Source organism: Ranitomeya variabilis, chromosome 6 (assembly GCF_051348905.1).
Source record: "Ranitomeya variabilis isolate aRanVar5 chromosome 6, aRanVar5.hap1, whole genome shotgun sequence".
NCBI classification, from domain to species: domain Eukaryota; kingdom Metazoa; phylum Chordata; class Amphibia; order Anura; family Dendrobatidae; genus Ranitomeya; species Ranitomeya variabilis.
In genome coordinates, this window is record NC_135237.1 from 445,177,689 (window position 1) to 445,205,449 (window position 27,761).

Genomic DNA, 27,761 nt, shown 5'->3' on the forward strand with positions numbered 1-27,761 from the left:
CTAAGTTTTATCCCTATGAGATTTCTCTTAGTGCCTCAGATCTTCCTGAAATCATAGAACTAGCATAAGGCTTTTTGGCTCTCTGTGTATCCTGCCTAATTTCTTCAGCGACTCACGTATCACATTAACTCATTCAATAGCAGTACACATATGCAGAAGGTGAAATAAGTATTGAACATATCAACAATTTTCTATATAGATTTCTAAAGGTGCTATTGAGGTGAAATTCTCACCAGATGTTGGTAACAACCCATTAAATCAACATAGGCAAAGAAATCAAACCATACATGTCCATAAATTAAGTCATGTGTAATAATGAGAAATAACACATGGAAAAAGTATTGAACACTGAAACTTAATTAATTCTTTGCACAAAAGCCTTTGTTGGTGATGACCGCTTCAAAATGTCTCATATATAGAGAAACTAGTCACATGCATTGCTCAGGTGTGATTTTGGCCCATCCTTCCACACAAAGACTCTTCAACTCCTGAAGGTTCCGTGGGTTCCTTCTATGAACTCGGAGGTTTAGTTCCTTCCATAATTTTCTATCGGACTCAGGTCCGGTGATTGGCTGGGACATTATAGCAACTTTATTTTCTTATTCTGAAACCAATTGAAAGTTTTCTTGACTGTATGCTTAGGATCATTGTCTTGTTGAAATGTCCACCCTCATTTTATCTTCATCATACTGGTGGATGGCAGCAGATTTTTATTAAGAAAGTCTTGGTACATTTGTCCATTCATCCTTCCTTCAATTATATGAAGTATGCCAGTCCCGTATGCTGAAAAACAGCCACACACCATGATGTTTTCAACTCAGAACTTCACTGTTGGTATGGCGTTTTTGGGGTGATATGCAGTGCCTTTTGGCCTCCAAGCAGGGTGTGTATTATGGCATCCAAAGGGGTCAATTTTGGTCTCCTCTGACCAGACTATATTCTCCCAGTATTTCACAGGCTTATCTAAATGTTTGAGAAAACTATAAACGAGCTTTAATATGCTTTTGTTCAGCAATGGAGTCTTGCGTGGTGAGTGTGCATACAGGCAATGGAGCTTGAGTTCATTATTTATTGTTTTCTTTGAAACAATTGTAGCTGCTGATTCCAGGTCTTTCTGTAGCTCTCCAGTGGGGGGTCCTGGTCTCTTGGGCAACTCTCCTGATAATTTTTTTCACTCCTCTGTGTGAAATTTTGTGGGTAGCACCTGACGGATTATGGTAAAATTATGTTCTTTCCAATTCCGGATTATAGCCCCAACAGGCCTCACTGAAACCTTCAGTAGTTTATTAATTCTTCTGTAACCAATGCCATCAGTATATTTTGCAACACTAAGTGCAAAGATTTTGAAACAGCTCACTGGTTTTTCCCATCACGAGATGTTCTTTGTGTGGCACCTTCGTTGATACCTTTTTATAGGCCATCAGTTGAACCACCTGAAATTAATTTTTAACTAAGTGGCAAGACTGCTTTCTAATTACTGATAGATTTCAGCTGGTGTCAGGACTTTCCATGGCTTTTTGCACCTCTTTCATGTGTTCAATACCTTTTCTCCTGTGTGAATTCTTAATATTACACATCATTTTATGGACATGTATGGTTCTATTTCTTTGCCTGTGTTGATCGGATGTGTTGTTACCGACATCTGGTGAGAATTTTGCGTCAATAACACCTTTTGAAATATATTTAGAAAATCGATGACGTGTTCAGTACTTATTTCACCCGCTGTATATACTGTATAATTTGATAGCTCAAGCACTCAGATTCTATAAGACGGTCTACACATGCTCTACAATACATACCAAGCTGCTCCCTCATTAAATTATCCAACAAATAACGCATATTTAAAAAAAAAAAAAAAAAAAGAGTTGAGTATTAGATAATTTAGAAACATACAAAATGGTAAGCTGCTAAATATAAAATGGAAAAATAAAATGGATTTAACAAAACCCCAATACACTTACCAGGCAACAAAGGAACAAATTCAAAGAAGAGCTCCATTGCCTTATGTCGGCAATCAGTCTGAGGGAGGCCACATTGTTGTAAAAGCCATAAGACCATATCCAACAGACAGATTGTCTGACTTTGAGGGAAGCCTCTAAGTTTAGGGGAAAAAAATACATCATTATCAGTTCGAGCTGGGAAAGGTCACACGACAAGCTAGTATAATTTATATGCTCAAATGCTATGTGAAAAAACCTAGTATGTGCAAACTCTGCTAAGATTTCCTAGCACCTGAGACCCCTTTATGAGCTACCAAAAATATTAAGTGGTGCTCAATGAAAGATGATTATTAAATTCAAGGGGAATTTTATAAATTGCTATATAATGAGCTCCCACTAGCTACAGATTGTTCTCTAAAGGGCTGCCCAGTCCTGGTGGAATTTTCGGAAAGTACTGCAGCTTGCCAAATCGTATCCGTGCAAAATATTCAAAGGGACAGGAATCGGCTCCGCTTCACAATCCAGCAACTGTCACAACCACAAATACACAAATCACATAACAAGCAGTGGAGCTGAATGTTCACCATACATGTGCTACACACAGTTAGGATTGAGCAGGCTGTAATGCTTGATAAAAATTCACAAGAGCTGGACAAGCCCTATAATCAATCACTCTACAGAGATTTGTAGGATTTTCACATGTCCCTCCACCAGCAGCCATTGTATGGGCAAAGGTGCTGGTCGGTGTGTGAGGAAAGCGGCACTAACAACAGAATGTGGACGACCCCTTTAATAGCCTATATTCATATCTGCAGATGACAATACTGAGGCTGTGTGCACACGTAGCAGATTTTTCGCGTTTTTTTCGTGGTTTTTCGCTATAAAACCGTGAAAAAAACGCTCACATTAAGCATCCTATTTAATAGAATGCAATCCGCATTTTTTGTGCACATGCTGCGTTGTTTTCCTGAGCGGAATCGCATTCCAGAAAAAAACGCAGCATGTTCATTAAATTTGCGGAATCGCGGGGATTCTGCACACCTAGGAATGCATTGATTTCCTTACTTCCCGCATGGGGCTATGCCCACCATGCGGGAAGTAAGCGGATCATGTGCGGTTGGGTACCCAAGGTGGAGGAGAGGAGACTCTCCTCCACGGACTGGGCACCATATAATTGTTAAAAAAAAAAAGAATTAAAATAAAAAATAGTGATATACTCACCTTCTGATGGCCCCGGAGTCTTCCCGCCTCTCAGCGGTGCACGCTACCTTTTTCCGTTCCCAGGGATGCTGTGTGTGAAGGACCTGCGATGACACCGCGGTCACGTGATCGCGATGACGTCGCGGTCACGTGACGTCATCGCAGGTCCTGCACACAAAGCATCCATAGGAACGGAAGCCGCTGAGGAGATCGGCTGCCTTCGGTAGGTGAGAATAACCATTTCTTTTATTTTTTTTAATTATTTTTAACATTCTATCTTTTACTATTGATGCTGCATAGGCAGGATCAATAGTAAAAAGTTGGTCACACTTGTCAAACACTGTTTGACAAGTGTGACCAACCTGTCAATCAGTTTTCCAAGCGATGCTACAGATCGCTTGGAAAACGCTAGCATTCTGCAAGCTAATTACGCTTGCAAAACGCTAGTTTTTAGCGGGAATATGCATGCCAATGCCGCATGTGATATACCCACGGCAGGAGTTGCAGAATTGCCACGGAAATTTCAGCGGAAATTCTGCGACGTGTGCACTTAGCCTAAATATCCACTCTCGGACATTCAGGAAGATCATTACTATTGTCACATGGAGGAGAAAGTCAGCATCCAATAACATTTCACAAGTATTTAGAGAAGACACGAGATGGAAGGTCAGTGCAGGTACCTGGGTATTCGTCTCTTACAGGACTTATTCAGGCTGCTGGCTTTTTGGATTATAATGCGTTTTAAATGATCAACAGCATCACTACACTGCTGAATGGTACCTGTAAAGTAAAGCAAATTATTGGAAAATTCATCAGTTTTAGAAAACACCACCCACACATACAAAAAATTTCCTGTAAATATACATGTTTAGGCCACATGCACACAATCAGTATTTGGTCAGTATTTTGCATCAGTATGTGCAAGCCAAAACAAGGAGAGGAACCATCAGAGGAAACATATATTAGAAACACGTTATCACTTCTGTATTTTTCATCCACTCCTAGTTTTGACCTAAAAATACTGATGTAAAGACTTACGAAATTCTGATAGTGTGGACTGGACTTAGAGTTTACTGTCTAATATTGCTGTTCTGTGCACAAGTTTAGCCCTGATCTAGTTTTAAGCTTTAGCAGGAATCTGTCAGAAGGATCAGCCCTCCTAAACCGTTTATAAGGACATGCGGTTCCTAAAAAGTTGAATAGAGGGATTTTTGTGTACTCACCGTAAAATCCTTTTCTCCGAGCCAATCATTGGGGGACACAGACCGTGGGTGTTATGCTGCTTGCCACTAGGAGGACACTAAGTGATACAAAGAAAGTTAGCTCCTCCCCTGCAGTATACACCCTCCTGCTTGCCCTCAGCTAACCAGTTAGGTGTAAAAAGCAGTAGGAGATCAGTAACAACATATTAGCTTACAGCATGTCATATCATATATGAGAGTATAGCATATCGGATTATAAACAAACAAGCATAAGCCAATACCAGGGTGGGAGCTGTGTCCCCCAATGATTGGCTCGGAGAAAAGGATTTTACGGTGAGTACACAAAAATCCCTCTTTCTCCTACGCCTCATTGGGGGACACAGACCGTGGGACGTACCAAAGCAGTCCCTGGGTGGGGACAACGTCAGATCAGGCCCTGTGTAACTGCTACTTACAAGTGCGCCACCGTGGCCTGCAGAGTCCGCCTGCCCAGAGCCACATCTGTGGAAGTCTGGGAATTATAATGCTTCAAGAATGCATGCGGACTGGACGAATCCGCAAGCTTGCAGGCGTGTCTTGTCGACGCCTGGTGCCTAGAACCCACGATAGACAGGGAGATAGGCTGTCATCTAACACGGAAGGACTCCTGGATGGAGAAAAGAATACACCAGGCTAAATGGCCGATGAAGACGGCCAAACCCTTCCTGTAAACGTCAGGAAGCCTTCCTCTTACCGTTAGGAAACCCAAGATACAGTGTCCAACCTTGGGAGGGACGCCGTCCTCAAGACGTACCTACTCAAAGCACTCGCTTCGTTCGGAATATGGGGAACTCATTCCATTTTGTGGACTGGTGTCAAAAGAGATGAGGGAAGAACTATGCCCTCATGACAGTAGTGATACAATACCACCTTGCCTTGAAGGAAATAAGGGAAAAAGGTCTGAAAAGACCCGTTAGCACCGAAGACTCGTCAGGATGAGGATATCGCCGAGAAAAAAGGGGGGCGACCTTCCCTAATAGAATAGATCCCAATGATCTAACGGTATGCAATAGGGAAGAACTACATGTGAAAACATCCTGCGAGGTGGTCCCTACTTGCAGTTTTGTTGCAGAAAGACAGAAGGCTATCAGCTCCGCAAGCGAACTGACGTGGTCAATGCGGATATTCGAGGATCACTGGGGCCCTTTCTGCTTCTGAAAAACTCTCGGAAGTGGAAACTAGTACCACGGAATAACCAGAGCATGCAGTGCGATGGCTCTTGGATCTCGAGGCCGAACAACAAACTCGAGTACACAGGCGACCAGTCAGGACGCCATCCGAACTACAACTGTAGAGCTCCAGTGAAGGCGGGTCTGATGGAAGACTTGCAGGTGAAGTTCCCACTCACTTGAGGTGAAACCCTGACAGCTAAATATGTTCGCAGCCCAGAGTTCTACTCCTGGGACATGTACTGCCAAGATCACCGAGTGATAGATCTCGGCCCATGTGAGGTACCTTGGCCAAGGCGCTTGAACGTGGATACTCGCTAGATGATTGACGTATGACACAGCCGTGGCGCTGTCCAATTGAAATCGGCTGGGTTGACCCGCCATAAGGTAGTGGACCTACTATAGGACTACCTTTGAGATCTCCAGAGCAATGATCGGGAGAAGAGGCCTGGCATTGGAGGTTACTAGTAACCATGGAACCGGGAGAAAAAACCCCGGATGAAGAAAGAGCTCAGAGACTATCGTCTGAAAGGCTGAAAAAACTAACGGAGCGAAGGAAACTGCTTCCATTGTCGTCTCCGTTGTTGTTTTTTTTTTTTTTTTTTAAGAAACCTCCCAGCAAATCGAATGAAATGAGGGGATGAGTGAGCAAGAGCGCGAGCTCCCTGTTGAAAAACCATGACCCTGTCTGGAGGGAAATTTACCACCCTTCTGGAAGAATACCGGATCATCCTCAAAAAGGATATCTGCTGGGCTGGAAATGAGAAGTTGTCTAAGTCTAGCTTCCAGTCCAGGTGAGAGGATATCACAAGTGATATAGACGACTCAGCGTAGTCCTGCAAGGGCGTGTAAACAGTCGGCCAAACAGGGCAGAACGGCCACGCCTCTAGGTGCAAGATGACAGCCGCCATGACCCTTGCGAACACTCTGGGTGCGGTAGCAAGGCCGAAGGACAAGGTCGTGACTTAAATGCTGTTCACGAATGGAAAAGCAAAGGAATTTTGAAGAGGTTAGGCATCCCGAATGTCGATGGATGCCAGAGACTGCACCTTTTTTGTTGAAGTAATAGCTGAGCGGAGGAACTCCATTCGAAGAAGAAGAACCTTGTGAAAAAGTTGTTAGAAGTTTGAGGTCCGGGATCGGTCCTACTTCTCGTTCCCTTTTTAGGAACCAAGATCCCTTAGATCTAGACTGTCCTGGACAACCCTTTCACTGTTGGTCGGGGCTGTAGGAACGTACGATCCTTGGTTAGTCTCCCGCTGAAAAATTTGATTGACCAGCTGAACTGTCTTCAGGAAAGGGGTACTGGTGTGAGTCAAGGTAGTTAAGGTCTCCAGGCAGTAGACCGTTGCTCTAGCAATCCATGCGGCGGCTAGGGAGGGTAGAGGGCTGGACCCGTAGCCGCAAAACGGAACAAACCAGATTTGCTATTCGACAGAGCGTGGCATTTTTAATTGAGGACATATCGGGCAGAGATACTGGTAGGTAAACCACAGGAGATTGCACCCGGTTAATCTGCCGAGTGGCAGAATGCGCCGCTGCTTCCAGCAGGTCATAGAGTTAAAAATTAGGAGCCTCGATCCACCATCCTCCTAACAGGGAAGTGGAGAGGGAACATTGGCCTTCTTGCATCTTCTGTTAAATAGTGGTGATGCAGAGGGGGGTGCTCAGACGCCCGAAAAAGGGTGCCTCTGTACATCCACAGAGTTCAGGTCTCTGGGTGGACAGGACAGGTTGTCTGGCGTTAGACCTGGATGCAGAAAAAGGATACCTGGAAGCGACCTTCATGTGCCCGTCTGTTGATGGTGTGGGGAGACCGGCGCCCTTTAAAGTGCCTGTCGCCCTTAAAAATCAGACCAGGCATAGCGTCCCACGTAGAGGCTTCTATCCAGTGACTCGCATATCCGGACTGGATGGCAAAAGCTCTACGAGGGAGTTTAGACTGAGGGAACTAGTTACACTGGGATAAACTGGGGTCAGCGGCAGAGGGCTCCTCATTTATGACCAGTTTCGGATTGGTCATGTGCCTTTAAGACCAGGGAATACTGGTCGTGTACCTTTAAGACCAGGGAATCCTGGTCGTGTGCCTTTAAGACCAGGGAATACTGGTCGTGTGCCTTTAAGACCAGGGAATCCTGGTCGTGTGCCTTTAAGACCAGGGAATACTGGTCGTGTGCCTTTAAGACCAGGGAATACTGTGTGCGTTTAAGACCAGGGGATACTTACTGATCACGTGTCTCTAAGACCCTGGAATTCTGGTCACGCGCCTTTAAGACCAGGGAATACTGGTCACGCGCCTTTAAGACCAGGGAATACTGGTCACGTGCCTTTAAGACCAGGGAATACTGGTCATGTCCCTTAAGACCAGGGAATACTGGTCATGTCCCTTAAGACCAGGGAATACTGGTCATGTCCCTTAAGACCAGGGAATACTGGTCATGTCCCTTAAGACCAGGGAATACTGGTCATGTCCCTTAAGACCAGGGAATACTGGTCACGTGCCTTTAAGACCAGGGAATACTGGTCACGTGCCTTTAAGACCAGGGAATACTGGTCACGTGCCTTTAAGACCAGGGAATACTGGTCACGCGCCTTTAAGACCAGGGAATACTGGTCACGTGCCTTTAAGACCAGAGAATACTGGTCGTGTGACTTTATACTGGTCGTGCGGGTTTAGGTAAAATCTCGCAGCGAGCGAGAAGCGCCAATTCAGGGGGCGGAGCCACAGGCACGACGTGGGCGGAGCCTCGAGACTTCTATGAATAGGCCCAAGCCGGGGCGTAAATTTCTGCAGCCGGCGCCAGCGTAGAAGTTAGGGGTGGTCACCCGTTGCTCAAGAAAATCGAGCGCTTCCGTGCCAGGCGAAAAACGCCAGGAAAAAAATTCAGAGCCGCCTTAAGGCGCCACAGTCTGGTGGTGCGGCCTACACATCGGCCGAAGCCAGGAGCTAAATTTTGTAGCCAGCTGGAGCGTTACCTCAGGGAGGTGGGCCACAGGGAAGCCTGAGACTGCCTGTGAATATCCCGCTGCAGAAGCCCATCGCTGGCAGGATCCACTTACCAACGGTGCGCGTCCCGGCATGGAGCCGCCGCGGATGTCGGGTATTGCAGCGTGGACGGTGCAGGGATAGAGGGATAAACCTCAATCCATCATCCCTCTTGTTAGGGAGGTGGAGAGGAACCATCCGCCTCCTTGTGCCATCCGCTTTCACAGTGGTGGGACAGTGGGGGCTGCCCGGACCATGGAGAGGGGCTTCTGTACATCCACGAAGTTCAGCCCATCGGGACCGTGAAGGCACCTTCGCCCCTGAAGGAGATTTCAACTGCGGCCTAGTCCGGCTGGAAAAGCCGGGGACTAAATTTATGGAGCCTGCCGGTGGAGCGCGTCGGCGGGCCGCGCGCCGAATGATTGCCGCTGGCGTACCGGCCAGTGGCACCCCCAGGACCGCATCTTCCACGCAGGCAGCATGAGGAAGAATGGCCCCCGAGATCTGCAGGGCGCCTCTCGTCCCAGACGAGAAGCGCCGATATAGAGGGCGGGGTTACGGCCGTGGGAGGGATCTGCCCACTGCGGCCTACTCCAGCTGAAAAGCCGGGGACTAAATTTCCAGCCTGCCTGGGGATGCGCGGCGGCCGCAACGGAGCGACGCTAACCGCCGCAGTTCCCGACCGCCGGCGCCTCTCCCCAGGGGCTCTGCCGCAAGTACCGCCGGCGCCTACCCCATAGAGGCCACTGCGGCCTACTCCGGCTGAAAAGCCGGGGACTAAATTTCCGGCCTGCCCGGCGGTGGCGCGGCCGCAAAGCGATCCGGAGCGCAGGAGGGGAACTCCTGATGTACTCACAGTCCAGTAATGCAGGTCCCCCTGTCCCTGCGCGCTCCATCCTCATCCTCTTCTGTAATCCCTTTGGGCTCTGCCACAAGTATGCAACGCCATGTGATGTGGGCCTTGTATGTCGGGCCACCGGAGAGGAACATTAGAGCAGGCTCTATATGTGCTCGCCGTCTTGCAGGGGGAAGGGAGATCGGGACCAAAGATGGAAACCCGTCGCCCCAGTAAAAATTGGCGTGCTCCCGCGTCGCAGGAGAGGGACGGGGAGGTATACTCGCCGTGCTCGCCTGTTGCTGGTTCGGGGGAGAGCGGGTCCTATAAAAAAGGATCCGTCGCCCCCTTCACTCCGTTGAATAAAAAATAAAAATTTACAGAAAAATAAAAATTTAAATTAAAATAAGAAAGTTGGGGTCTGAAAAAAGACCCAAGTGCCTCCTACAGACACTAAGCAAGAACTGGTTAGCTGAGGGCCAGCAGGAGGGTGTATACTGCAGGGGAGGAGCTAACTTTCTTTGTATCACTTAGTGTCCTCCTAGTGGCAAGCAGCATAACACCCACGGTCTGTGTCCCCCAATGAGGCGTAGGAGAAAAAATGATACCTTGATATCAGTGATCCGATGTCTTATTCCAGAGAAATTCTTGATTTTGTGAGAAACGTGCTCTAAGCTATGGTGGGGGCGTGTTCACATTTCCTCTGTAGGTTGCTGCCTGCTTATGATTGGTTAACATCATACAGGGGAAAAAAGTACACACCCCCAGAGGCAGACTCTTGGGAAGATCTCTAACCCGACCATAGATCTTCGTTTATTTACATATAAAGAAAAACATGGATTTATCTGGAATAATTTATTATATTACAGATATCAAGGTACCATATTCAATTTTCCTGAATGCCCATAAAGACGACTTAGCAGTATTGATCCTTCTGACAACTTTGATTTAAGGGAACCAGCTGATTGCCTAAACCACAAGCAGCATGCATCTGACACACTAGCTATGCCATTTCAGCCAGGAACGTTTTACTCTAAAACCTGCAGCATTTTAGAGAAAGTATACAGTTAAAAGACCAGCTGGGGACCACAGGGCTCAGGTGACTAGTCCAAGGGGCTAGTCCCTTCTCCTCACCGTGCTCCCCTTCCGTGACAATTCTTTCCCTACAATGTAATAATAGAACAACACGGCACTCGTAGTAGTATATAAAGTAGGTGCTCAAGTAGGGTATCCAGCCCAACAAATCCAAATCCGAAAAAACTTGGCACTCTAGATAAATAATTATCATATGCAAAAGGTTTATTGATGTGCATCCATAAAGGCAAATCGAACGTTTTTGGTCCACATCCGGACCTTCATCAGAACAAATATAAGAGATATGGTGCAGGGAGAAAAGTTAATCCTGTCTCTATAAATTCCAATATTGATAGGGTAGCCTGGATGCAGCAAGAAGTCCTGTCCACATAGGCGCACGTGTAATGTGACCAGAGTCGCTGGGTAAATGGCGCTGTTTGGAATTTATAGAGACAGGATTAACGTTTCTCCCTGCACCATATCTCTTATATTTGTTCTGATGAAGGTCCGGATGTGGACCAAAAACGTTCGATTTGCCTTTATGGATGCACATCAATAAACCTTTTGCATATGATAATTATTCATCTAGAGTGCCAAGTTTTTTCGGATTTGAATTCTCTCCCTACAGTTAGGTCCAGAAATACTTGGACAGTGACCCAAATTTTCTTGACCTGGGCTCTGCAAGCCACTTTTTTTAATTAAAATATAACAACTGAAACGCAATTGAAGTTTAAACTTTCAGGTTTAACTAAAGGGTTTGGACAAAAATATCCTGTAAAAAATTGAGAAATTGAAACCATTTATCCATAAAGCTCAGTTCAGAGGCTCAGAAGTGTTTGGGCAAATTAACTTTACCAGAAATAGATGTTCATTTTTAATACTTTGTAGAGAATCCTTTGAAGGCAATTATGGCTTTAAGTGTGGAAGCCATGGACGTCACCAAATGCTGGGTTTCCTTCTTTGTGATGCTTTTGCCAGGACTTTACCGCAGCTGACTTCAGTTATTGCTTATTTGTGGGTCATTCTGTCTTAAGTTTTGAGCATGTGAAATGCTGCTCAATGGGGTTGAGATCTGATGATTGACTCTACCATTGCAGAATATTTTACTTCTTTGCCTTAAAAAAAACTCCTGGGTTGCTTTTGCAGTACATTTTGCGTCATTCTCCACTGTACTGTACTGTAAGGCGCTGTCCAATCAATCTTGCTGCATTTGGTTGAATCTGAGAAGTATAGCCCTGTACATTTCAGAACTCATCCAGCTGTTTCTGTCTTCAATCACATCAATAAACACTAGTGACCCAATGCCATTGGAAGCCATGCTGCCTCCACCATATTTTACTGAGGATGTGATGTGCGTTGGATCATGAGCCTTTCCAAGTTCTCTATACTTCTTCCCATCATTGTGGTACAGGCTGATCTTTGTTTCATCTGTCAAAAAAAGTATTTTTCCATGACTGTTCTGGCTTCTTTAGATGTTTCTTTTGGGAGAAAATCTAATCTGGCCTTTCTATTTTTAAGGCTGGTTAATGGTTTGCGCCTTGTGGTGAACCATTTATATTTGCGCTTATGAAATCTTCTCTTTATGGTAGACTTAGATATTGAACCTACTTCCTGGGGAGTGTTCTTCACTTAGGTAGATGTTGTGAAGGGCATTTTCTTCACCATTGAAAGGATTCTGCAATCATTTACCAGTGTTGTCTTCTGTTGACGTCCTGGCCTTCTTGAGTTCCCAAGCTCACCAATGCACTTATTTTTGAGAAATGTACCAAACTGGCCACTCCTCTTCTATCTAGCTGTTGGATTTCTTTTTTTTTTTTTTCAGCCTAATCAGCCTTTACCTGCTTAATTCATGATGGATTAACGAGGAAATAGCCCATGCAGCCGATTAAAGAGCTTTTGAGATAATGATCTATTATTTTTAGGCCCTTTACTCCAATTAGGATGTGAATGAACACAAATTAAAAGCTGAGAGTCTGCACATTAAGCTCATATAGATTATGTAACTGGATCTTCAGCATGTTTTGGTAAACAGCTAAAATGCCAAAAAGTTGTGCCACTGTCCAAATATTTCTGGACCTAACTGTAAACACATGTAGGGAAAGACCTGTCACTTAAGGAGAGTGAAGTAACTGGTTGGATGAAAAACCGCCAAGGAAAAAGGAATTTATCAACAAGATAAATGTTATTGTCCTTATGGAAAGAAATGTATACAGTAAGAGAGGTCAGAATACAAAATTTGAAAATATGTGGGGTGGATGGATGGATTACCCAGGTGTGGCGTCTGCTGAGTTACTGCAAAGTAGAATGGGTGTCGTGTAGTTGATTCTGGGGGGACTCCTACATGTACAGGCGTGTTTTTGTAAAGCTGGTTATCTTTTCTCAAGAGGTGATGCTGTCAGATGGTTGTATTGGATAATGGGCAAGAGATTGGGGGGAGGGAGATGGGGGTTGGTTAGGTGGTAAGGGTGTTGTTTAGTAAAATGAAAATATATTATCAGGTCATGTATCTAATGTTGTGTCATATGCTTTAATAAAAAATACATGATTTAAAAAAAAAAGGAGAGTGAAGTAGCGGTCAGTGATCCTATTGATCTCGTCACCCGAACCGCATGGTCTCCGTCTGTCTTTTAGGTTTATGTGTTTTTTGAAACGCTACAGCGCTTCAGAGTAGAGTATTGAAATGATGGAGCCAAACTCTGGTGTGGGCAGCATGAATCAGCAGTAAGGTTCCCTTTAAAACGGCTTTCTGCTTTTCAATATGGCTAATGGTTAGAAGGGCCTCTTAACAATAACTCAAGTGTTCCACTGCTGCAGGTAACTGTAGGCAAATATGGCAGTAGGGATACAATTTTGATACAGTGCCATTACAGGGAAGTTTAGGCATTGCATTGTGCAGAATCAAATCAATGGGTTATCTGTGTGATGCAGGACAGAACAGGTCATCCAGAGTGAAAGACTCTGTTACCATTCCTAACTCTGGATCCTGAAAAGTGAACTCTTGTTCAGGCAACACCATTGAGACCTGACTAATAAATATATATATATATATATATATATATATATATATATATATATATATATATATATTAAAAAAAAAAAGTTACCATACTTTGCTGTAAGAAACATGGATGATCCTACATGTCAGTGTCCATACCAACAACTCTTTTGGGAAATACTTTATTTTTCTCTAAATATTTTAAATCTGTTCTAAAATAAAATACATTTATGCCAGGCTTGGAAGTAACCAGACGAAAACAATTTATGCCAATGTTACTGAAGGAAAAAATTCAGTGAATTTAGCAGGTAGTCTGAGTTATCAACATTATTGGTACCTGCTTCTCACAAGGTGAGACTAACTTTATAACTACCATTACAATGGTAGTAATAAAGAAATGCTGCAATGTAAATAACTGAAGTCAGAATGTAAATCTCACCTAAGGATTTCTCGTCTCCATGAGATAATGCCAGGCTCTGCATGTACACGACTAAGATCTCAAACACAAACTGTTCCACAAGAGCATCCTCTTCTCTAAAGAAGAAACAGAAAAACAAATAAGCTGAAAATACATCCTCCATCATCAAAGTAACCAGCATAAGTCTATGGTTATCAAATCAGAAATAAAATCAGGCAGGGCACACTGCACTCACCTGAACTCTCTGTATATATTGTTGAAGGCAAGAGCTGCTCCTATCCTCTTAAATGCGTTGGGATGTAGAGCGAGGCTGTAGAGTCTCTTGAATAGCGACTGTGTGTTTACAGGGCTCCGTTCTTGTTCTTTTGGTGTGGTCTGCTTTATTGACCACTTTAAAAATTCTTGGACACATCGTCCTGAAAAATCTCGCAATGTACTATTACCAGGATCCACAATACCATCCTTAAAGGGAGAGATGAACTTTAGCAACAACGTATCATCAATTCATTAGGCAAAAGAAAAAAAAACCCACAAACTTCATATGTAAGTTACCGTAATATGTATAAAGGTTCTTCATTCAGAAGTCCATAGATCAACTGCTGACTTACCAGCAGTTTTCCTTCAGATGGTAAAGAATTAAAAAAAAAAGATGCACAAAGCTGACAAAATAGCCCGAAAAATGAGCCATTAAAAAAACTTACCAAAATAGAATCCAGTAAAGCCACAGTGTCACGGCTTTCAAACTTTTTATTATTGGTGAACCAATGAATGATGCCCATAACCAGAGGTTCATACAACTGTCTTGTTACCTTAAAAGAAATAGAAATGTAATACATGAAATGAGAAGCATCTTCTTATAACCTACATCTTAAACTCAACAATCGCTCACTCAATTGCCTCCAAGACTTCTCCCGAATATCCCCCATCCTCTGGAATTCAGTGCCCCAACACGTCCGGTTATCCACTACTTTTGGATCCTTCAAAAGAAACCTGAAAACCCACCTTTTCAAGGAAGCTTACAGCCTGTAAAGACCACACGGCCACCTCAACACCATTGGAGCTACTGCAACCCTCAACCTACTGTCTCCTTCTCCATAATCCTGTAGAATGTAAGCCCGCAAGGGCAGGGTCCTCTTCCCTCTGTACCAGTCTGCCATTGTTAGTTTTGTTTACTGTAAGTGATGTTTGTATTTTGATGTAACCCCTTCTCATGTACAGCACCATGGAATTAATGGTGCTATATAAATAAATAAATAATAATAATAATAATAATAATAATGATAACAATACCGATGTGGACTAAATACATTAAGTCACGGTCCCTCCATCAATACTACCTTTCCTGATGTGCATCTCGGCAGTATTCAGACTAATGAGATTTAATACACAGTTGGTGTTAACGCCATGAAGAATACAAAATATATCATGGTGTAGAATATATATTTACATCTGGCTTTTATTGACATTTCTTAAAAGGTATATACTTTTTAAGTCGGTTTGATTGTTAGGGTCAGAGACTGGCCCCATGTGGTATACTAGACCACTGTACAGAGAAACAGGGGAAGTGCGGCACTAAGGTGTCCTATGGAATTGGCAATCAACATCTATTTTGGTAGATATTGTGACTTTTACAGATGGATAGGAGAATAGATTTCTTGATTCAATGGTCTAGTATACTATACATGGCTAATTACAGACCCTAAGGCCAGACATCTTAAAGTAACGGTGTACAGTTCATTAAGCGATTGAAATAACATTAAAAGGGGTGGGTGGTGTTATTAGATTACATGTAAGGCTAGGTTCACATTGCGTTAGGGCAATCCGTTTAGCGCTAGCGGATTGCGCTAACGCAATGTTTATTTAGGGGCCGCGTTAGGGGTCACGTTAACGTCCCCGCTCTCGCAGATCCCCGATCTGCGAGAGCGGGGAACGGACCTCGGGCGCGCCGCGGACGCTGCAAACAGCGTCCGAGGCGCGCCACAGAAGAACGGCACATCGCTAGCGCGAGCCGAAAAAGGCACGTGCTAGCGATGCGCTGCTGGCGAAATTTACATTGCTGTCAATGGGTGCGCTAACGGACCCGTTGCACGGCGTTAATTGTGACATTTTCGCCGTGCAACGCTGTCCGTTAGCGTGCACACATTAACGCAATGTGAACCTAGCCTAAGCCTGATTAAAGAGTTACCCCTTACATTTTATATTAAAAAGAATTAAAAAAAAACAAAAACACAAGGGTCCACAAATTTTTCGTTTATTTTTACAAAGTTTTTGGTACGGATTTCATGCTAAAATCCACATCAAAAGACACTTCATCCTCTTAGAGCAGGCTGTCTATTTCAATGGAAGAATGTACCTATAACGCACATAACACTGCTTCAGTGCATTTTTAATACATGGTGGTTGAAAGAGTCCTGACAATGTCATGTTTCCCAGATTTAGACTCCTGATACTCAGTATTAGGCCGGGGTCACACTTAACGTATTGAAAATCGATCCGAGTCTCCCTGCTGAGAGTCGCACAAGTGTTCTCCGTATGGTCATCCGTGTGTGATGCGTTTGCAATGCGAAGATGCGATTTTCTCGTACCTATGCATCTGTACGGCATCCGTATGGCTTTACATTTCTCACTGCTTTTTACCATTGATTTTAATAGCTCAATGGGCAGAATTGAGGAAAATGTGTTCGTATTTCTTGCAAGTCACACTGATGGTCCATGTGGTGTCCCGATTTTTTCTCACCCCCATAGACTTGCATTGGCGAGACTCGGGCGATATACGTGAACAATCGCAGTATGATGCGATTTCACTCGCACGCTGAATACGCCGGAGAAAATAAACGGTGATGTTAGCTGCCCCATAGATTAACAGTGGTCCGAGTGCCATGCCATGTTTTCTCGCATAACACTCGTCCGTATTCAACGCTAGTGTGACCCCGGCCTTACACTGCTGTTCTTACATTCACTCATTTTTAACATGTTCCCACACCTAGGCATAAATTGATGGCACAGTTTGCACATCCTACGTTGACTGTGTGGTAAAGGTACAAGGGTCAGTCATGGCAATGGGAAATGGGCTGTAATATATCAGACAACTCTAATCAAGGACATTTAACAACAGTTAAACGGCAGATATTTTTCACTACTTTGAGCATGAATAACCCCTTTACCCCCAAGGGTGGTTTGCACGTTAATGATTGGGCCAATTTTTACAATTCTGACCACTGTCCCTTTATGAGGTCATAACTCTGGAACGCTTAAACGGATGATTCTGACACTATTTTCTCGTGACATATTGTACTTCATGATGGTCTTAAAATTTATTTGATATTACCTGCGTTTATTTGTGAAAAAAACGGAAATTTGGCGAAAATTTTGAAAATTTTGCAATTTTCCAAATTTGAATTTTTATACAATTAAATCACAGAGATATATCACACAAAATACTTAATAAGTAACATTTCCCACATGTCTACTTTACATCAGCACAATTTTGGAACCAAAATTTTTTTTTGTTAGGGAGCTATAAGGGTAAAAAGTGGACAAGAAATTTCTCATTTTTACAACACCAATTTTTTTTTTAGGGACCACATCTCATTTGAAGTCATTTTCAGGGGTCTATATGATAGAAAATAACCAAGTGTAACACCATTCTAAAACCTGCACCCCTCAAGGTGCTCAAAACCACATTCAAGAAGTTTATTAACCCTTCAGGTGTTTCACAGGAATATTTGGAATGTTTAAATAAAAATGAACATTTACGGTAACTTTTTTTTTTTTTTTAAATTTACTTCAGCTCCAATTTGTTTGTTTTTTTACCAAGGGTAACAGGAGAAAATGGACCCCAAAAGTTGTTGTACAATTTGTCCTGAGTATGCCGATACCCCATATGTGGGGGTAAACCACTGTTTGGGCGCACGGCAGAGCTCGGAAGCAAAAGAGCACCATTTGACTTTTCAATGCAAAATTGACTGGAATTGAGATGGGACGCCATGTTGCGTTGGAGAGCCCCTGATGTGCCTAAACATTGAAACCCCCCACAAGTGACACCATTTTGGAAAGTAGACCCCCTAAGGAACTTATCTAGATGTGTGGTGAGCACTTTGACCCACCAAGTACTTCACAGAAGTTTATAATGTAGAGTCGTAAAAATACATATATTTTTTTCCACAAAAATTATCTTTTAGCCCTCAGTTTTGCATTTTTCCAAGGGTAACAGTTGAAATTGAACCCCAAAAGTTGTTGTCCAATTAGTCCTGAGTACGCTGATACCCAATATGTGGGGGGGAAACCACCGTTTGGGCGCATGGCAGAGCTCGGAAGGGGAGGAGCGCCATTTCAAATGCAGACTTAGATGGATTGGTCTGCAGGCGTCACGTTACACTTAGAGCCCCTGATCTAACTAAACAGTAGAAAACCCCCACGTGAGCCCACATTGGAAACTAGACCCCCCAAGGAACTTATCTAGATGTGTTGTGAGAACTTTTAACCCCCAAGTGTTTCACTACAGTTTATAACGCAGAGCCGTGAAAATAAAAAATCCTTTTTTTCCCACAAAAATTATTCTTTAGCCCCCAGTTTTGTATTTTCCCAAGGGTAACAGGAGAAATTGGACCCCAAAAGTTGTTGTCCAATGTGTCCTGAGTACGCTGATACCCAATATGTTGGGGTAAACCCCTGTTTGAGCACACGGGAAAGCTCGGAAGGGAAGGGGCACGGTTTTACATTTTCAACGCAGAATTGGCTGGAATTGAGATCGGACGCCATGTTGCGTTTGGAGAGCCCCTGATGTGCCTAAACAGTGGAAACCCCCCAACTATAACTGAAACCCTAATCCAAACACACCCCTAACCCTAATCTCAACGGTAACCCTAACCACACCCCTAACCCTGACACACCCCTAACCAGGGCCGTATTTAGAGTTTCTGCTGCCCTAGGCACTTTTAGTGCTGCCTCCCCCTTTGGTGCGTATGACACTATCGGCAGTGACTTTGGCAAGAATCGCTGATGTGAAAGTCGCCTTCTGCAGCAGATCCGGCAGTTTTTCTGCATCTGCCGCGTAACGGATCACTTACGGCAACACTGCGTTCGGCCTCATTCATTCCCCATGGGATTTGCGGCACTTGCCATGATCTGGCAAATGCGGTACCATACCTCCCAACTTTTGAAGAAGGGAAGGAGGTATAAAGTTTGCGTCACACGTAGTGCGCCGCAGCAAATTTTAGGCCACGCCTCTGACCACACCCATTTCACAACTAGTCACACCCATATCCACGTCCCAACCACAGCCATTTAGCACTGCTGATCACACTGTTTTATATACAATAATTATAATCAAAAAAATATGGCCACACAGTGCTCCATACTGTATAATGGCCACACATGATGCTCCATACTGTATAATGGCCACACACAGTTCTCCATACTGTGTAATGGCCACACAGTACTCCATACTGTATAATGGCCACACATGATGCTCCATACTGTATAATGGCCACACATGATGTTCCATACTGTATAATGGCCACACAGTGCTCCATACTGTATAATGGCCACACAGTGCTCCATACTGTATAATGGCCACACAGTGCTCCATACTGTATAATGGCCACACAGTGCTCCATACTGTATAATGGCCACACAGTGCTCCATACTGTATAATGGCCACAGTGCTCCATACTGTATAATTGCCACACATCGTGCTCCATACTGTATAATGATCCCACATGATGCTCAATACTGTATAATGGCCACACATGATGCTCCATACTGTATAATGACCACACATGATGCTCCATACTGTATAATGGCCATTGGCCACACATGATGCTCCATACTGTATAACAGCCACACATGATGCTCAATACTGTATACCGGCCATACACAGTTCTGCATACTGTATAATGATCCCACATGATGCTCAATACTGTATAATGACCCCCCCCCCCCTCCTGTATGCATGGCTCATCTCCCTCCCATCCCATATGCATGGCTCATATCCCCCCTCCTGTATGCTTGGCTCATATTCCCCCTCTGTATGCATGGCTCATATTCCCCCCCTGTATGCATGGCTCATATTCCCCCCCTGTATGCATGGCTCATATTCCCCCCCTGTATGCATGGCTCATATTCCCCCCCCTGAATGCATGGCTCATATTCCCCCCTGAATGCATGGCTCATATTCCCCCTCCTGTATGCATGGCTCATATTCCCCCCATCCTGAATGCATGGCTCATATACCCCCCTGTATGCATGGCTCATATTCCCCCCTCCTGTATGCATGGTTCATATTCCCCCCTGTATGCATGGCTCATATTCCCCCCCTGAATGCATGGCTTATCTCTCCACCACCCCCCCCCCTCCTGCTCCCATCTTGCATGGTGCGCCGACTTATGTCCTCCCTCATACTTACCTGTTCCTTGCCGACATCCCGCTCGCTCTGTCCCGACTCCCAGCGCAGCACCTTCTTCCTACGTGAGCGGTCAGGCGATACCGCTCATTAAGGTCATGAATATGCGCATATTCATGACCTTAATGAGCGGTACCACGTGACCGCTCATTCAGGACGAGCTGTGTACGCCGAGACCAGGCATCGCTGGAGCAAGGTGAGTATCGTCTTCAAGGAGGGTGGGTGGGAGGCGGGCGGGCGGCTGGGGGGAGGGCGCGAGGGGGGGCGGGGGGGTATGGTCGGTCGGGAGGTGACCCAGGAAAAAAAAACAAAAAAAAACAACAAACCTTGCTCAGGTGCCGTCCCCTGCATTGTCCCCGCCCTAGGCACGTGCCCTCAAGTGCCTAGTGGCAACTACGGCCCTGCCCCCAACCCTAATCCCAACTCTATTCCAACCGTAATTGTAATCCAAACCCTAACTTTAGCCCCAACCCTAACCCTAACTTTAGCCCCCATCCCTAACACTAACTTTAGCCCCAACCCTAACTGTAGCCCTAACCCTAGCCCAAACCCTAACCCTAGCCCTAACCCTAACGGGAAAATGGAAATAAATAGTTTTTTAATTTTTCCATAACTAAGGGGGTGATGAACGGGGGTTTCATTTACTTTTATAGCGGGTTTAGCGGATTTTTATGATTGGCAGCCGTCACACACCAAAAGACGCTTTTTATTGCTAAAATCATCTTTTACGTTATCACATTTTGAGAGCTATAATTTTTCCATATTTGGGTCCACAGAGTCATGTGAGGTCTTGTTTTTTGCGGGACGAGTTGACGTATTTATTAGTAACATTTTCGGGCACGTGACATTTTTTTGATCGCTCTTTATTCTGATTTTTATGAGGCAGAATGACCAAAAACCAGCTTTTCATGAATTTCTTTGGGGGGGGGGGGCATTTATACTGTTCCGCGTTTGGTAAAATGGATAAAGCAGTTTTATTCTTTGGGTTAGTACGATTACAGCGATACCTCATTTATATCATGTTTTTATGTTTTGGCGCTTTTATACGATAACAAATATTTTATAGAAAAAATAATTATTTTTGCATCGCTTTATTCTGAGGACTATAACTTTTTTATTTTTTCGCTGATGATGCTGTATGGCCAGCTCGTTTTTTGCGGGACAAGATGACGTTTTCAGCGGTACCATGGTTATTTATATCCGTCTTTTTGATGGCGTGTTATTCCACTTTTTGTTCGGCGGTATGATAATAAAGTGTTGTTTTTTGCTTTTTTTTTTTTTTTTTTAACGGTGTTCACTGAAGGGGTTAAAAAGTGGGACAGTTTTATAAGTCAGGTCGTTACGGACGCGGCGATACTAAATATGTGTACTTTTATTTATTTTTTTTATTTAGATAAAGGAATGTATTTATTGGAACAATATTTTTTTATTATTATTATTTATTTAGGAATTTTTTTTTTATTTTTTTTTTTTACTCTTTTACTTTGCCCCAGGGGGGGACATCACAGTAAAGTGACAGATCGCTGATCTGACACTTTGCTGTGCACTGTGTCAGATCAGCGATCTGACATGCACAGCAGAGAGGCTTCCCGACGCTTGCTCTGAGCAGGCGCAATGAAGCCACCTCCCTGCAGGACCCGGATGCAGCCCCGCGGCCACTTTGGATCCGAGCATGCAGGGAGGAGTAGGTAAGAGACCCTCGCAGCAACGCGATCATATCGCGTTGCTCCGAGGGTCTCAGGGAAGCACGCAGGGAGCCCCCTCCTTGCACGATGCTTCCCTATTCCCTTCCCTATATAATGTTCCGCCGGAACATTGCGATCATGTTTGATCACAGTGTGCCGGAGGTTAATGAGCCTGGGGCGGTCCGTGACTGCTCCTGGCACAGTGCCGGATGTCTGCATCGATAGTCAGCTCCCCCCGTGAGCGCGGCCGATCGCTCTGGACATGCTATTCCGTCCTTGGGAAGTAGGGCCCACCCCACATGGACGGAATAGTACGCCTAATGGCAGAAAGGGGTTAAAGGGAATCTGTTACCCAAAAATTCGAGTATGAGCTGCGGCCACCGGCATCAGGGGCTTATCTACAGCATTCTGTAATGTTGTAGATAAGACCCAGATGTACCCTGAAAGATAAGAAAAACAGGTTAGGCTACGTTCACATTTGCGTTGTGCGCCGCAGCGTCGGCGCAGCGCACAACGCAAACAAAACCGCGGCAAAACGCACACTAAAACGCTGCGTTTTGCGCCGCATGCGTCGTTTTTGCCCGCAAGTTGGACGCAAAAAAAATGCAACTTGAAGCGTTTCTTGCGTCCAACGCTTGCGGCCATGCGGTGCAAAACGCAGCACAACGCATGTCCATGCGCCCCCATGTTAAGTATAGGGGCGCATGACGCATGCGGCGCCCGACGCTGCGGCGCTGACCGCAAATGTGAACGTAGCCTTAGATTATACTCACCCAGGGGCGGTCCGGGTTCGGTTCGGGTCCGATGGGTGTGGCGGTCTGGGTTCGGCGCCTCCCATCTTCATGCGATGACGTCCTCTTCTTTTCTTCCTGCTGCGGCGCCTGCGCACTGCAGTACATTGCTCTGCCCTCAATAGGGCAAATAAAGTACGCCTGGGCAGATAAAGTACGCCTGCGCAGCAGCAGAAGAAAAAGCACGAAGAAAAGAAGAGGACGTCATCGCATGAAGATGGGAGGCGCCGGACCGCGACACCCATCGGTCCCAAAACGAACCGGGACCGCCCCTGGGTGAGTATAATCTAACTCGTTTTTCTTATCTTTCAGGTTACATCGGGGGCTTATCTACAGCATTACAGAATGCTGTAGATAAGCCCCTGATGTCGGTGGCCGCAGCTCATTCTCGAATTTTGGGGTGACAGACTCCCTTTAACGTGCCACATCATGGAATAATGGCGGCAGGGCTCAAAATAACAAAAGTAGTTTTTATTTTTTTAATTTCTCCTCAATGCTGTGAAGATACTAAATTGGAAAGTTTAGCTTAAAATTTATGTTAAGTCCAAGAGGGCAGTTATAAGTGATTTTTCTCTGGGGGGCGGGTGTACTTCTTCCACTGAATGACACTGACCAATCAGAAGTAAAAAGCAACTGCAAGAAAAAAAAAAAAAGAACATGTCCCCACAATAGCTCAAACAGGCTTTCTCCTGTGTGAGACATGTAAAAGTCTGATCGCCACACTGACCTATATCCGTGTTATAAAAATTGTGAATGATTTCATTAAGCCAGCATGATCAATAAACCAGGGGGAGGAGGTGGCCTGCCAGATTATTAAAGGGAATCTGTTAGATGGATCAACCGTCGTAAGCCGTTTATATGGATATACCGTATATACTCGAGTATAAGCTGACCCGAGTATAAGCCGACCCCCCTAATTTTGCCACAAAAAAACTGGGAAAACTTAATGACTCGAGTATAAGCCTAGGGTGAAAAATGCAGCAGCTACCGGTAAATTTCAAAAGTAAAAATAGATACCAATAAAAGTAAAATTAATTGAGACATCAGTAGTTTAAGTGTTTTAGAATATCCATATTGAATCAGGAGCCCCATATAATGCTCCATAAAGTTTGATAGGCCCCATAAGATGCTCCATATTAAAATATGCCCCATATAATCCTGCATAAAGGGTAATAAGGGCCCCATAAGATGCTCCGTACAGTCACTTGCCCCATATAGTGCTGCACAAGTGTTATGGCTCCATACAGCCACTTGCCCCATATAGTGCTGCACAAGTGTTATGGCCCCATAAGATGCTCAGCACAGCCACTTGCTCCTTATAGTGCTGCACAAGTGTTATAGCCCCATACAGATGCTCCCCGCAGCCACTTGTCCCTTATAGTGCTGCACAAGTGTTATGGCCCCATACAGATGCTCCGCGCAGCCACTTGCCCCTTATAGTGCTGCACAAGTGTTATGGCCCCATAAGACGCTCCGCACAGACACTTGCCCCATATAGTGCTGCACAAGTGTTATGGCCCCATACAGATGCTCCGCACAGCCACTTGCCCCATTTGCTTTTGCTGCCATAAAAAAAAAAAAATCACATACTCACCTCTCCGTCGCTCAGGACCCCGGCACTTTTACCTGCTCCTCGTGCGGCTCCGTCTTCGGCACTGACGTTCAGCAGAGGGCGCGCACTGACTACGTCACCGCGCCCTCTGACCTGAGCGTCACTGCCAGAGGACGATGAAGACAGAGCCACACTGGAAAGAGGAGGGGTAAATATCGCTGCGCTGCGCTCCCCCTCCCCGTATACTTACCTGCTCCTGGCGCTGTGTCCCTGCTTCTTCCCCGGCGCTGCATCTTCTTCCTGTATTGAGCGGTCACCGTTACCGCTCATACATTAATGAATATGCGGCTCCACCTCTATGGGAGGTGGAGCCGCATATTCATTTCTGTAATGAGCGGGACCATGTGACCGCTCAGTACAGGAAGAAACTGCAGCGCTGGAAGAAGCAGGGACGTCCAGGGACCGCGCCGGGAGCGGTTAAGTATAATTACACAGCCCCCGCTCCCCCTCACCTGCCGACCCCCGGGTATGACTCGAGTATAAGCCGAGAGGGGGACTTTCAGCCCCAAAAAATGGGCTGAAAATCTCGGCTTATACTCGAGTATATACGGTACATATTACACTGGTATCTCCCCCTTTCAAAAACATGGATTTCTCTGGAATAAGACATTGAATTACAGATAACAAGGGATCATTTTATTAAGCTTCCTATGATCTGCATGCCCATACAGACAGCTTAGGAGGGTTCATCCTACTGACAGATTTCATTTAAGGCATGGTGCTACAGAACACCCACTATGAGCCTAGACTTCCTAATGTGCATATTGCTTAAAAGATAATTTTATTAAAAATGTTGGTCAAGGGATTTTGGAACATTGTATCATTTTTGTCCTGGAATATGCCATTTAAATGGAATACATAATAATGTTTGCAGCACCAAAGTGGTTTGTCAAAAGGGGGTGCAGTGCAACGGCGAGGTGCATTGAGTTTCCACAGCAATGAGGGGCTACGAAAGACCTCCAATCCAAAGTTTGTTATGTCAGTAAACCCTCCTCACAAAATGCTGGTTATATCAGAGAAAGGTTATAACAATGGGTAAAAACAGTTACGCTCACATAAGTAAAATAACTTCATTTTATATTCAATAAAGTGCTTTAACTGTGGAAAAGTAAAGAAAAAAAAATACATATACTGTATTTCACATCAACTTTTTCATAACAACCTGCAGAACAAAATTATTGTGTCAATTAAATCAAATGTGAACAGAACAAAGGTAAAAAGAAATCTCTAAAAATGAAAACTACAAAAAAAGTGAACCTGCATGTTTAGCATTCTATAAAAAAATGTAATATTTGCGAATAGATTTTTGTACTCCAAAATGTTGCCGTTAAAAATACAACTTACCACAAACAAAAAAATTGCCATAAAACACCAAAGAAAATAAGAAAATCATACCTGATCAACATCACAGGCCAACAGAAGTAGCACAGGAAATGTACGCTTGTATAGTCTGTACATCGGAGGGGGTCCTTCTAGGGCATCAGGCATTTGAGATGCTTTTCCCAACATAAATGTAACCGTGCTATGTAACAGTTCACATGCGGCAACCTAAAGGAAACCAGAACATAATGTGTTAAGAACAAGCTGTACGTGAAGATGATTAAAGACCACAAAATGTACGGTATTAGTTATTTCTTATATTCAGATTCAAAGTACCGCTGTACTACACAAGTGAAAACTACCGCTATATGACAAATACACAAAACAATGATACAAATGCGTTGGGAACATGACGTTGTGGCCCTTACAGTTGCAATCAATATTCTACTCCCCAACTGCAAATTAGTTTGTACATTTTTCAAATAAAATGTTTTGCGGTTTGCAATAAACTACCAAAACAAGAACAACCTAGGTAGCTCAACACAACTCACACTGCATAGCAAGTGGTTTTTCCACATTTATCACAAAATGCCATTTCTACTGACTACTGAAGTCTCAGAACTACTCAGGACTAAAGATGCCCGCCATGACCCACTTTCCCATGTATAGTGGTTTTCATCTGAAGGAAGCCACGGGGGCAGGTCTGGTCACATACACTGCTATCACCATATAAGTTGTGGACAGGAGAGGAATGGAGTTTTGCTGATGGCTGAACTAACAAATACAACAGGAGAACACGTAATACTTACATATTATTAAAGGGAATCTGTCAGCAGGTTTTTGCTACCTCATCAGAGAGCAAATCATATAACTATATGTATATATACTTAGGGTGAGAACAATGGGTCTAACATGAATTACACCTAAAAATTAACTTTTATTAGATATACATTATAATCTTAAACAAGGCCTGTAAAAACCAAACCAAAATGTGTGATCTGATACATAACACTACTGAAATTCACTTTCTAAAGCCCAAAAGGGAAATCCACTTTACAAACAATAATCAGAAAAAAAGTCAGTACTAATCAGAATCCCTCTTCTAGGCCTAACTGCAGCACCTACCTAACAGCACAGGTTGGCCACCCTATAATCATGAGAATGGGCCTCCGGTCCTCGGCGGTTTTCCCTCCGTAACCTTGATATCCCTAAGATAGCAGTGGAGTGAAAGAGGCAAGAGTCCAGCAACTGTTCTGGCATCTGATAACTAAAGCCAGTTTAATGCCAGTTTCAGAAACAGTGACAATGTGTAAGGGGAAGAAACCAATTAGGCGTCTCCTCAGTAACGGGTCCAGAACTGTTGGGGCTGTCACCTAAATTACAGGGGGGAAGCTTAAAGTGCGGGACCGCTCCCTGTACTCGAGAAAAGGGGGCGTAGTCAAGCTTAAAGAACGTGCGAGTGCCAGGATTCAAACAATTTGGGCGGGAACGTCTTGCGCCCGAGACGCCTGTGAGGAAAAATCAGCTGTGAGGCGACTGGGCAGAGTAGAGCAGAGCCTGGGACGAAAAAGCGCTTGGACAGGAGACTACCGACGGAGTACCGCTCAGATGTCGTTGTCCCCGCTGACATCGCTGTCCTCGCCGAGACCAGTGCCACAGCCACCCAAGCTGAGAGCACTGACCGTGAGGGACATGGTCTGTGAACGGTACGACATAGCGAACCGGGCTGCCCGTTGTAAACTGTATTTGGGCAGTGCTGCAGGTCTCCGTAGTGTTGGGACACTACCCGCTGAGGATAAGGACGTTTCCCCCTTCATCGCCTCATCTGCTGGACCCAAGACCCACGTCAAAATCCCAAGGAGTCGCCGCCATTGTCAGGACCACGAGAGGACACCACCAACGCCAGGAGATATTACCCCATCTTCCTCAGGACTGTGACAAACACTTTGCTGTTATTAGGGTAAAGCCTCTACAGACACATAGACTAGTGAATGAATGGAGATGTCAAATTGTTTGCACGCCTATACATCTGCATAAATATTTGCCACTGACCATAAAGTACACATTTCTCTTGTGTTCTAAACTAAACCAG

The 27,761-nt window shown here is 44.6% G+C and overlaps 1 protein-coding gene across 1 annotated transcript in view; it reads right to left on the reverse strand.

Annotated features, from left to right (window-relative positions):
- Positions 1-27,761, reverse strand: part of PRKDC (protein kinase, DNA-activated, catalytic subunit) — a 384,813-nt gene that overhangs the window by 227,402 nt on the left and 129,650 nt on the right. The window contains exons 25-30 of the mRNA XM_077270465.1: positions 25,745-25,897; positions 14,560-14,667; positions 14,094-14,320; positions 13,880-13,974; positions 3,821-3,920; positions 1,962-2,095 (exon numbers count right to left, since the gene is read on the reverse strand). Of these exons, the coding sequence (XP_077126580.1) occupies positions 1,962-2,095; positions 3,821-3,920; positions 13,880-13,974; positions 14,094-14,320; positions 14,560-14,667; positions 25,745-25,897 (817 nt within the window). The remainder of the gene's footprint in view (positions 1-1,961; positions 2,096-3,820; positions 3,921-13,879; positions 13,975-14,093; positions 14,321-14,559; positions 14,668-25,744; positions 25,898-27,761) is intronic.